An 11,929-nucleotide genomic window follows, 5' to 3' on the forward strand; every position below is an offset into this window, starting at 1 on the left:
CACCTTTTGCACACAAGTTATACACATTAAAAAAAAACGAAAACAAATACTGAAAATAAAGCTTCTTTTTTTTTAATAATAACTAAAACTAATCAAAACTAACAAAACAACCCTGAAAAGTAATTAAAAGGAAATGTACAAAACTCCAAAATAAAAGCAAACAAAAATGAGAATTCCCAAACCAGAATAAAAAATCTGCCCGCCCGCCTCAGGTGGACGCGACCGACTCCAGCTACCCGTCGGTCAACACGTGCGTCCACTACCTGAAGCTTCCCGAGTACTCGTCCGAGGACATCATGAGGGAACGTCTGCTGGCCGCCACCATGGAGAAAGGCTTCCACCTCAACTGATGACCCGCATGACCCCATCAGCCCCACTAGGGGGCGCCGTTTTCCCACGGTCGTCCTCACCTTCCCACTGTGTGTTTGTGTGTGTGTGTTTGTGTGTATGCACGTGCGTGTCTTGTCCTGCGACCACTTTTTGGTTTCTTGGCTTTTTGTTTTTAGCGTTTTATTGCTTCGTGTGTGCGTGCGTGCGTGCGTGGTTCTTCCCTGAGACACAAACACTGGTTGTCCCTTCTTTCATTTGTTTGTTCGTTCGTTCATGTGCGAGGGGAAACGGAAAAAAAAATCCTGTATTTTCTTTGTATATTATAAACATTTATTTAACTCAAGTTGCAGTTTGAGCTAAACAGATATTTTCAAAAATGTGTTTGCTCTGAAAAGAAAAATCATTAAAATGTTTGCAAAGTAACAAGAAGCTTCATTGGTCCTCTTCTGAATTGTTTTTATGTCTTTTACATTAAAAGACTTTAAAATGAGCTTGACCTGACAATTGAATTGTCAAGGATGGAGCGCTCCTTCCTTTGAAACTGAAGTGGAGGATGTGGCCATTGCGAGCGAAGGTGCGCTCCATTCGCTTACCCAGACATCCAAGCTGTTCATGTTCAACAAAACCAACAGATTGATATTTTTATGCGCATTATACCTACTTTAGGTCCACAAATGACCTCCATTAAAAAAACAACCATAAAATGTTTACAAAGTACATCATGCAAACATGAAAAAAAAGAATGAAAATACATCAGCCATTGTAATTTATTAAATACACTTAAAAAAAAAAGTTTAACAGAAAAATGTGTGAAAATGGTCTCGTCTCCAAATGCTCGCAAGTTTAGCACAGAATGTGAAATGTTTGTCATCTGAATAAGTGAATCCACAGGTTAGTTAATTGTGCCTTTTGCTTCCCATTTGTCAATATACGACATTGGCATAGATGGAACAACGAACCATTTGCAAAGCAACGGTAGCAAAATGCAACGCGCGGATGTTGTTGTGTATACGATGAGGGAGGAAAAACTAAAAGGTCATCTTGTTTTGCCTCAGCCGTCGGCCATCTTGTCCAGGGCGTTAAGTGGCGCCAGAATGTTGCTCTTGTTGGTCTCCACGATGCGCCCGTTCTGGATCATCTCGTCCAGGATGATGTGAACGCGGTCCAGGTTGAACATGATCTGCGACGCCAGACAATCAAGGAACACTCAAAGATTTTCTTCTGCACATTTTTGTGCCACTGACTAGAAAGGATACATCCAGTTCACTCTGTTTAGGGGACACAAAAGCAGTTTGTGGGAAACCAGAGCGCCACCTTCAGGTATGATGTCATCTTTTGCAACTCACCACACGGTTGAAGTATTTGTCAAGAACCTCCACAAAGTTCTGGACCAGCTCGTAGATGGACAGCTCGTTCTGCGGGAGGTGGGAAAAAAAGTCATCAGTCCTCGTGCTAAGCTAGGCTAACACGTGTGAGGACAAGTCAATGGTGGCAACGCGTGAAGTTGAAGGTGACCCACCTCGTCATCGGTGACGCCCACGGCGATGTAGAGGGCGGCATACTGGCGGAAAACCACTTTCAAGTCTTTGTACTCCACAAAGGAACACTGAGAAAGACGGCCACTTTGTTTTATTCTGTCTCCTCTTTGTTTTGGTTGTAATTCCACTGTTGACCACTAGATGGCACCACCATTTTGTTTGGCACTAAATTTCAAATAGCCCTGGATACAGAGTGCAGTTTGAGGCGTACCACCACGTCGGGTGGACGTTTGACTCCGCCCACACGGATTTTTCAAAATGGTTTAAACCATTTTTTTTCCCAACAATTTGCATTTTTAATGATGCGCAGACTCATGGGAAAGTTATTTTTTTAAAACATATTATGGGACATAGAAAATTGCAAACACTCAAGCCTGAGTCAGCCGGGGCGGAGCTAACTAAACGGTTTGAGGACGAGGCCAAAGTGCAGTACTACATGTCCCCAGCAGATAGCGCATCTCTGGACGGTTGAGGTTCGTGTTTGGGTTTCGCTCAGTTTTTAATGTTTGTTGATCAATAAAGTGTTCCAAACAGACTGTAATCATTATGCGGTTGGGTTAGGTTTAACAACAAAGAAAGAAAGAAGGCACTTCAAGGTTGAAAATCCGTGTAGGCCAAGTCAAGCGTTTAAGGTCCACCTGACGTTGAGGCGTCACGCTGCCAACTGCGCTCTGCATCCAGAACTTACTCCTAAATTTGGAATTAGAGCAAAAACAGGAAGTATTTGGCCTAGTTTTTGCTTAAAGTTACACCGGTCAACCTCGGGAAAAACAAAAAATGGAAGACACAACTGACATGCTAAAACTGAGCATCAAACACAAATGGTGCCGCAACACATGTAGACAGACACGTTCACACTAATCCCAGGCTTCTATTCTTTAGCCTCTGCAAGAATGGAGAGCATTTTACAGACTCACAGCAGTTATGCTGCAGTTAAGCGACAGGACTTGATTGTACCTTGTTGGACATCGTGGACAAGAAGGGATTTAGTGTCACCTGACTAGCATCCATCGAATGTGATTTGGCGTCAATTTGCTGCACATGGTGGACAGGAAGTGTTGTGAGGGTCACCTGATCTCTGTTGCGGCTCAGGCAGGCGCGTACGACGTTGGCCTCCAGCGCCGTCCGGCCACTCATGTTGACGGGCTGGTAGTACCGCCACAGTCGGGTCTGACCCTGGCGGTTCACCATCAGGACGAAGGTGATCATGCTTCACGTTGACTGGCTGACGCCTTCTGACATTTACCGTAACGTCACCTGATGACATCAAACCGGAAGTGACGTTTCGGTGAAGGTTTTCTACAATTTTTTCTTGGGTTAATTTATATATTTAATATTTTAAAAAAAAACACGGCACCCTTCAAATCATTAAGTTCTACTTTTGCAAATATGACTCGAGCTTAAAAGGAGTTTCAATAAAAAGCATCAGGTAAGACGGACAATTACGTGGTAAAACGACTGCGTCCCTTTTTTTCAATGCAATGCATAATTAATAATCATTAATAGTATTTCATAACACTTTCGTCTGTTAATTCCACCAATACTGTCAACTTACGGTGAGTTGCTATTTTAGCAGCTGCATGAGCTTCGTCAACTTGGTCCCAAAATGGCAACTATCGGTCTTGTTCCGAGTTCCTTTTGTGGTGTTCTAAAATAAAGACATTCGATAGTTTGTACTAAGTATCAGGATCAATTATAGAGTAAATTACTCCGTTAAAATGTTGAATATTTTGGTAACACAACACGGCGAAGCTTCAGAGCATGCAAAGCTAAATCTCATTGTGGTACATTCAGGGTATCAAAATGGTAGTAAATCTGGCTTTCGTGTTCGTCATCGTACGGTGAGCTCGCGCTCACCACAATAATTTATAACCGTGAAAGATCAAAACAAAAGGGACAACATTAACAAGACACAATAATCCGCAGGGAAAATAGTAACAGTTAAAATTTAATTAAAACAAAAAAAGCAGACAAACGGACAATTTCAGTATTCTTGTTGAAGGTGGTGGACGCTGTGAGTTCCGTTTTTTCCTCATGTCACAGAACGCAGCCCGGCGGCCGCGGAGGTCCGTTCCGTTCCCAGCATGCACCGCGGTTGGCTCCTCTCTGCTGTGAGATCCTCAGTAATGGCGGCCGGTTAGCTCCGCTCCGTCAGCAGCTCCGTCAGCAGCCGAACTCGCCGAACCAAACCACAGTCCTCCGGGGGGGCCAGCGAGCCGAGCCGGGGTGGACTCAAGGGATCTAGCCGGATACGCAGCGGGGACTTTCCTTCTCTTGGTGGACACTTTCCTTCTCTTGGCGGACACTTTCCAACAAGCCCGACATGGATGAGCACCCCGGCGGCGGAGGAGCCGCCGCCGCCGGACCTCCGCCGCCCCAGCAGCAGCAGCAGCAACTGCCGCAGCAGCAGCAGCAACAGCAGCAGCAACAGCCGCAGCAGCAGCAACAGCAGCAGCAACAGCAACAGCAACAGCAGGGGGGGACCGGAGGAGCTCACCCGGTAATCGGCGGCGGCGCAGGAGGGACGGTGCTGGGGCCGCAGCAGACCGACGACTTGCCGCGGCCCCAGCAGCAGTACACCATCCCGGGTATCCTGCACTACATCCAGCACGAGTGGGCCCGCTTCGAGATGGAGCGGGCCCACTGGGAGGTGGAGCGGGCCGAGTTGCAGGTGAGCCTCGCTGGGATGGACGGACGGCCGGTAGACGCGACTTCTGGTCGGCCAGGCCGCCGTTGACGTCCACTCAAGGGAGGTCATGTCAACATCATGAACTAATAATAGCAGTGACAGCACTCTTACTAATGTGACAACTCTCACAAAGTAGGCCAACCATTTCATTAGCATTTGTAAATATATATAAAACATTAGGATGTCCTCTAAATAAATTGGACGTTTGCTATTTATTGTATATATAAAGCAGTCGGGTGCAGGTCAGGTTGTGAATAACAACAACAGTGTCGACTTGAACCGAACGGCACCATGTAAAAACAACAACTGTACACATCTACGTTTAATATCACACTGCGACCATCAGTTGAAATTAAAAAGATTTTCAACCATTTTCTCAATTGGCTTGAGGGTCTTCTGAACCCAAGCTAAATTGCTACACGCTTGGGTCACCGTTAGCTTAAGCGCTCCGCCGGAGATTAGCCGCGTTAGCTTTTAGCTTGACGTTACGTCCCGACACTCATCACAAAATGTGTCAAATAATTCAACTTGTGACGTCTCGGCGTCGTCGCCGCGGACTAAAGTTTGATTTCTTAACAACGAGGCGCGATATTGTGGCGGAAGGTCCGCGAATGTGTACATGCGAAACCGTTTTGGTTCGTCACGCTAGCTCGGAGCTAGCCTAGTTTAGCCTAGCCGCTAACCGAGCACCAGCTGGGCCTGTATGACATGCATAGCGTCACTACACGCGTTCTTTATTATGAATTATGAATGGAGGTTTCAAATGTTACTTTCATAGAAGCCAATTGTTACGTTTTTGATTCAGGGATGCGTTGATAATCTCGTTTTAGAAAAACAACGTACGGGCTGCATTATTTATTCTTTTAGGGGACCGGGGACTAAAGTTTCCTAATGATGGAACGATTGATTGATTAATTCATCATTCCCACCTCCCCAATCCCTATATGATTTTTAAATAATCTAGTTGGCTGTCGGGTTGAAACGATTAATCGAATTACAGATAATACCGCTAACGGAGTCAACTAACAGCCCGTGTTGGGAATAACTGACAAATTCCTTTCACTTCAACATATTTATATACAGTTTTGAGTCGTGGGTTCAAACGATTAATCGAGTAACCTAACTAATCCAATGAGCACGCCGAGTGGGTGGAACCGCGACGTGAAACATGGTCTCGCTAATTGGACAGCGGAGACACGTGCGACAGTGGCAGCATGGCTCTCGAACCATGTGGCTGTTTTCCCCGTCGCCACGGCAACCGGCACACTTCTGCTTTGCCTCTCGATCCACCTGTTGCTATGGGCGCCCTGTGTGTGTGTGTGTTTATAAATAACCGCCATTAGTGTCGTCTTTCAGGAGCAGCTGCTGTCACACTGACGTGTGTGCGTGTGTTTGTTTCAGGCGAGGATAGCGTTCCTCCAGGGTGAGAGGAAAGGTCAGGAGAACTTGAAGAATGATCTGGTCAGAAGAATCAAGATGTTGGAGTACGCTCTCAAGCAAGAGAGGTGTGTGCGTGCCAGCGCGTCGTTAGCCTGGTTAGCATTGCAGCAGGGTGTAAGTGTGTGTGTGTGTGTGTGCGTGTGCGTGTGCGTGTGTGTGCGTGTGTGTTGGCGTTCCGCAGGGCCAAGTATCACAAGTTGAAATACGGAACCGAGTTGAATCAAGGAGACTTGAAGATGCCCAGCTTTGAGTCAGGTGACGATCACTCGGCCCCGCCCCCTCGCGTTCCGGTTGCCGTGGTTACGTTGCCTCGCCACCCAATGTAAACTGTGCGTGCGTGCATTCCAGACGCCAAAGACTCCGAAGTGTCGGCGCATCCCGCCAACAGCCAGCTGACGTGGAAACAAGGAAGGCAGCTCCTGAGACAGTACGATGACGTCATTGGTGACATCATCAGTTGGCCGCGGCAGGCGCTTACCGCACGTGTGCGTGTGCCCAGGTACCTCCAGGAAGTGGGCTACACGGACACCATCTTGGACGTGCGCACGCAGCGGGTCCGCTCGCTGCTGGGCTTGTCCACGTCGGATCACAACGGCTCGGTGGAGAAGAAGAACCTGCAGCAGCTCATCAACGGCAACGACGCCTGCAAGGATGCCAAACGGTAACCGTGGCAACGCCGCCGCCACAAGAGGGGCGCTTCATGTGCGTGCGTGCGTGCGTGCGTGCGTGCGTGCAGGAGTCCCGCTGACGTCCTGGAGACGTTCAACTTCCTGGAAAACGCAGACGACAGCGACGAAGATGACGATGACGATGGCGAGCTGATGGATGACATCAGCGATGACATCAAACATCACCGAAAACACAAAAACAAGGTGGACCGCTCTTCATCTTCTTCATCTTCCTCATCCTCATCTTAATCCTCCTTCTCCTCTCTTCATCATCCTCTTCCTCCTCTTCCCCATCTTCATCGTTCCTCCTGTTGACCTTCTCCTCTTCCTCTTGTTGATTGTGTCGCACCCGGCCGATGGTGGTCAGGTGGGCAACGAGGGCCTGGCGTCGGAGGAGGACGACGCGGACACGGAGGAGGCGCTGAAGGAGTTTGACTTCCTGGTGACGGCGGAGGACGGCGAAGGCGCCGGCGAGGCTCGCAGCTCCGGCGACGGGACCGAGTGGGGTGAGCTCAGCGGGCGTCGCCCCCCTCCATCAACAGGCCGCCGGCGCTAACGCCAGCCCCCTCTCTCTCGTCACGCCTAGCCGAGCCGCTGCCGTTCGCGCCCGGCGGGGGGAAGAACTTCCTGATGGGCGGAGCCGACCACGTCCTCGAGAGCATGCTGGGATTGGGCGACCTGGCCGACCTCACCGTCGCCAACGACGACGTGGACTTCAGTTACGACGTGAGTGGCAAGTAACAAAGTGCGAAAACGCACGGCGCCGCCGCACGGCTGACGGACTCCCCCCCCCCCCCCCCCCCCCGCACAGCTGGCGTCCAATCAGGAGTCGTCGTTCCGGAAGACGTGGAACCCCAAGTACACGCTGCGCAGCCACTTTGACGGCGTGCGGGCGCTCGCCTTCCACCCGGTGGAGCCGTGCCTGCTCACCGTGTCCGAGGACCACACGCTCAAGATGTGGAACCTCACCAAGACCGTCGCCGCCAAAAAGTACCGGCGGGCGCATTTCAGCAGCCGTCTTCCTGTTTGACGGAATCAAATTCACTTTCAGGGCGTCGTTTGTTTTGTTGGCACGAAACGTAACATCAAGTCATTTGAAACCCCAACGCCATTTTGAAATTCTATTTTAAAAGCCTGACCCAAGTTGACGACACTAATTGGAGAAGACGTCAAGTTTGATTTCACGTCTTCTGACATTTTTCCAGCATCTTTTTGTGACAAAATCATAAAATCAATCAAATGTTGCATTTGACGTCAAACGCACACACAGTAGAACGTCCCGATTGGTTGTGGCGTGTCATGTGACTCGGTTTTGTTTGCAGAAGTGCCTCGTTGGACGTGGAGCCGGTCTACACGTTCCGAGCTCACGTGTACGTATGGCGCCGGGTGGGCGTGGCCGCCGGCGCTTTCCTGCCTAAACGTGCCGTGTGTCCCTCTAGCGGCCCCGTGCTGTCGCTGGCCGTCACGTCCGGCGGCGAGCAGTGCTTCAGCGGCGGCGTGGACGCCACCATCCAGTGGTGGAACGTTCCCAGCTCCAACGTGGACCCCAACGACACGTACGGTACGCGGGCGCCAGCGAGCGAGCCCGAGCGCTTCTGCCGGCGCTCAAGCCGACTTTTGCGGGCGGCCGAACGGCCCAAATTTGAGGCAATTCGATTCACCTGAAAAGTCGAGCTGGGTTTTAAAAATGGAATCGTTGCTATTGAATCGATGTTTCCTTTTTAAACCTAATATATATATTATTTAAATATCTTTTTTTTCCTCATAAATTCTTTAGAAGAACTTTTTTTTTCATCTTTACTGTTTTCTTGAATTTAAAAGTATTTCCTTACATTTATGGAAGACTGAAGATTGAAAAGATAAAATAGGGGAAAGTTTAACATTTTCAGTTTTCATTTTGGAAAACTTTATTCTCTATAAAAAAGAAAAAAAAACATGTACGATATGTTAAATATACTTATTATTTATTTATTACTTATACATATTTATATATATGTGTGTATATATATATATATATATATATATATATATATGTTTACATTTTCATGTAACTTTTTTACAAGGTTTTCTGCACGTCCTTAAAAAGTCATGAAATGGATTTAGCTTTAAAAAAAAAAAAGGCATGAAGTCCAGCCATTGAAAATGAAAATACAATTGATGTAAACAATAGAATTGCTCTCAAATTTAAATGAAAAATGTACTGTTCCTGTCACCAATGTCCAAGATGAAACACTAATGCCACCTGGTGGCAGAAAATGACCCCAACACAAATCTAGTACCAAATGTTTCACACTTTTTTCAGTGCTATCGCGATTGGCTCAGTTGGCAAAGCTGTGACGTCACCAAGTTTCTTTTCATTTTTACAACATAAATTCACTTGTAAACATCTCGTTTTCCTTCAATATTAGCAATTTAAAAAAATATATTTATATATATATATATATATTTTTTTTTTCAATGTGAGCATGTTTTATGGTTGTCAGATGGCAGCACGCTGGCCGGGACGTGGGCGGGGCACACGGACGCCGTGTGGGCTTTGGCCTACAGCGGCATCAAGGACCGCCTCCTGTCCTGCTCGGCCGACGGGACGGTCAAGCTGTGGAACCCTCGCGAGGAGGAGCCCTGCATCAGCACTTTCAGCGCCGCCGCAGGTCGGTCAGCCGCGCCCACCGCCAAATAACCTTACACCCCCCGCGCACGCCATCACGGATTTGTGTGCGCGTAGAGCACGGTCTCCCCACGTCGGTGGACTTCAACGGCTGCGACCCCGCCCACATGGCGGCGGCGTTCGACAGCGGCGACGTGGCGCTCTACGACCTGGAGACGTCGCAGAGGACGCTGGTGCTGAAGGGCCAGAGCCAAACAAGTACGCCGCATTTGTCGCATCAGCACGCCGTTTTGTCGCACGGAAAATCAAAATGGCTTCCTTCATCTTCCAATAGCAATTGCCCGAAATGTGTTCCTGTCACCTATGTCCGGCATGAAACACTAATGCCACCTAGTGTCGGAAAAGGAGCTCCACGATGTTTCACACTCCTTTTGACCGTTTTCAATCACTTCCCATAAAATCGCGTCAATCAACTGAAACATGAAAACCACATTTGGATTTCGGAACCACGACGGTCCACTTTTGTTCAGAAAAGTATGAAAAATATTTTTTATTTTAATAGGACTTCTTGTTAATGGGGAAAAAAAATCACAAATATTCAAACAATGTTTTATTTTTTGTAGAAAACGAGAAAATGTTTAAACGTAAAAAACATGAAGACAAATCAAATTCTTTAAAACACTATAATTACTTTTGGATGAAGCAAAATTGATTAAATTAGTTATTTAAAAATTTTAATTGTGAGTTAACTCTGGAAATCTTGCGATTGATTAGTCATTTTTTAATTCATTATTAATTAATTATGATATGACGACTAACAACCCTAATAAATAAACAGTACACCTGGCGTTAGATTAGTTTTAAGTTGCATTTAAAACGTTTTTTTTTTTTTTTAACGTCCTTCAAAATGCTGATCAAATTGAATGATCTGAAATGAATCATCGTTGGTGATGTGACACGAGCCGTTGTGGCGCGCAGGCCGTCCCGGCGGCCATCACATCTACAAGGTGGTGAGCCATCCCACGCTGGCCGTCACCGTCACGGCGCACGAGGACAGAAACATCAAGTTCTTCGACAACAAGTCGGGTAAGCGACGCGCGTCTCTCGTCTCTCGTCTCGCTCGTCTCGCTCGTCTCGCGCGTCTCGCGCCAGTCAATCCAAGCCACCTGTTTGCAGGTAAGGTGATCCACGCCATGGTGGCCCACCTGGACGCCGTCACCAGCCTGGCGGTGGATCCCAACGGGATCTACTTGATGTCAGGAAGTAAGTGCGGCCGTCGCTCTCTTTCAAAGTGGGCGTGGCTTGATGTGACTTGACGGCTGCCGTTGCCACGGTTACAGGTCACGACTGCTCGCTGCGCTTGTGGAATCTGGACTTCAAGACGTGCGTGCAGGAGATCACGGCGCACCGCAAGAAGAGCGACGAGGCCATCTATGACGTGACCTTTCACCCCTCCAAGGCCTACATCGCCTCGGCCGGAGCCGACGCCCTCGCCAGGGTTTACGTGTAGGGCGGCCGCAGGGGGGTCCGCGCCAAATGGCCGCCGCCGCGCGCGCCGCCTGAAGACCGACACGGGCGGCTGAGCGATGACATCATCGGTCCGCATGACTCTAAAGCCCCTCCCCCCGCCTCCCCCATCTCGCCAATCGGCCGTTTGTCGTCCAATCCTGACGCTAACGTCGCAGGTGGTCCTCGGTCTCGGGCGGCGCGAGGTTTCTTCACCAAAGCTTCCGGAACACGTCAGCAAAAAAAAAAACAAAACATTTCCATTTGAAACGGACGATCAGACCAGATTGATCCTGATTGGTCGGGACAGGACTGCAGCCGGCCAATGGGAAGTCGCAGACGGTTTTTGACGTCGGTGTGACGACGTCACTCAAACGATCGATCCTGACTCGGGACGGTGGTCATGTGATCCCACCTCAGCAGCAGCCGGCCAATCAGAAGTCTCCGTTCAGGCAGTGCTGTGACGAGTGGAGACGCGGCTTTCTTTTTCCCCATCAACTTCCTGTTCCTGACTTGATGACATCACGAGGAGGAGGAGTCTCACCTGTCAGTCAAAGTCAAGGAAATAACTGCCAACTCATGGAGATTTTTATTTATTTTATTCGTATTTTCCCCAAATTGGCTGACAACGTAGCATGGGCTCCGGGGAGGGGGAGGGGTTAGTGGGGGGCTTGGCACGCCATGTTGTTCACTGCCACCATTCTCACGGTTTCTCACCAAGGCTTTGATGTCCTTATAAGGAAGTAAAGACTTCAGGGCCACATCCAATCAGAAGCCTCCTGGAGCCCGCGCTGCCTCCTGATTGGCTCGTTTGTTAGTTTTTTTAATTTAAGGGATTGATGGTGTGGTGAGCAGCTGACGTTGACCACGTGACGTGTTACTACTTCCTGTTGGTGTCCTGCATGATTACCACAATAAAAGTATTTTTTCTAGTCTTCCAACTGGCTTCATTCTGTCCTCAGTGTGTGTTTTTGTGTGTGTGTGTCTGAACACAAATTGACACATAGAAAACTTTCTTAAAGAGAAAAAAGGCTGGAGGAAAGTTTCTTTTTTTTCTGTTGTCTTTAATCTCTTTTTTTCTTCTGTAAACTGAAACGACACAAACCGACATGACTCAAACAATACACGCGTACGCATCAATGATGACAAC

General features: G+C 48.3%; 3 protein-coding genes across 4 annotated transcripts in view; 2 read left to right on the plus strand and 1 right to left on the minus strand.

Moving 5' to 3' along the window:
- Positions 1-759, plus strand: part of hectd1 (HECT domain containing 1) — a 29,195-nt gene extending 28,436 nt beyond the window's left edge. For both annotated transcript variants that reach the window (XM_077565163.1, XM_077565172.1), the window contains one exon: positions 213-759. In XM_077565163.1, coding sequence (XP_077421289.1) covers positions 213-350 — 138 coding nt within the window. In that variant the 3' untranslated portion in view covers positions 351-759. The remainder of the gene's footprint in view (positions 1-212) is intronic.
- Positions 760-1,079: 320 nt separating this feature from the next.
- On the minus strand, positions 1,080-3,682 carry ap4s1 (adaptor related protein complex 4 subunit sigma 1). The gene is made up of 6 exons (XM_077565193.1): positions 3,424-3,682; positions 2,940-3,125; positions 1,850-1,936; positions 1,677-1,745; positions 1,587-1,598; positions 1,080-1,510 (listed from the first exon to the last, which is right to left on the minus strand). The coding sequence occupies exons 2-6, from the start codon at positions 3,075-3,077 to the stop codon at positions 1,382-1,384; spliced, it is 435 nt and encodes a 144-aa protein (XP_077421319.1). The 5' UTR covers positions 3,078-3,125; positions 3,424-3,682; the 3' UTR covers positions 1,080-1,381.
- Positions 3,683-3,961: 279 nt separating this feature from the next.
- Positions 3,962-11,720, plus strand: strn3 (striatin, calmodulin binding protein 3). Its single transcript, XM_077565181.1, has 16 exons — positions 3,962-4,539; positions 5,959-6,062; positions 6,179-6,252; positions 6,346-6,424; positions 6,497-6,658; positions 6,734-6,869; positions 7,033-7,171; positions 7,252-7,391; positions 7,477-7,655; positions 7,988-8,035; positions 8,105-8,226; positions 9,149-9,316; positions 9,391-9,531; positions 10,252-10,359; positions 10,450-10,536; positions 10,614-11,720. The coding sequence occupies exons 1-16, from the start codon at positions 4,192-4,194 to the stop codon at positions 10,781-10,783; spliced, it is 2,205 nt and encodes a 734-aa protein (XP_077421307.1). The 5' UTR covers positions 3,962-4,191; the 3' UTR covers positions 10,784-11,720.
- Positions 11,721-11,929: the final 209 nt, after the last annotated feature.

The sequence above is a fragment of the Vanacampus margaritifer genome, chromosome 1, assembly GCF_051991255.1.
Source record: "Vanacampus margaritifer isolate UIUO_Vmar chromosome 1, RoL_Vmar_1.0, whole genome shotgun sequence".
Lineage (NCBI taxonomy): Eukaryota > Metazoa > Chordata > Actinopteri > Syngnathiformes > Syngnathidae > Vanacampus > Vanacampus margaritifer.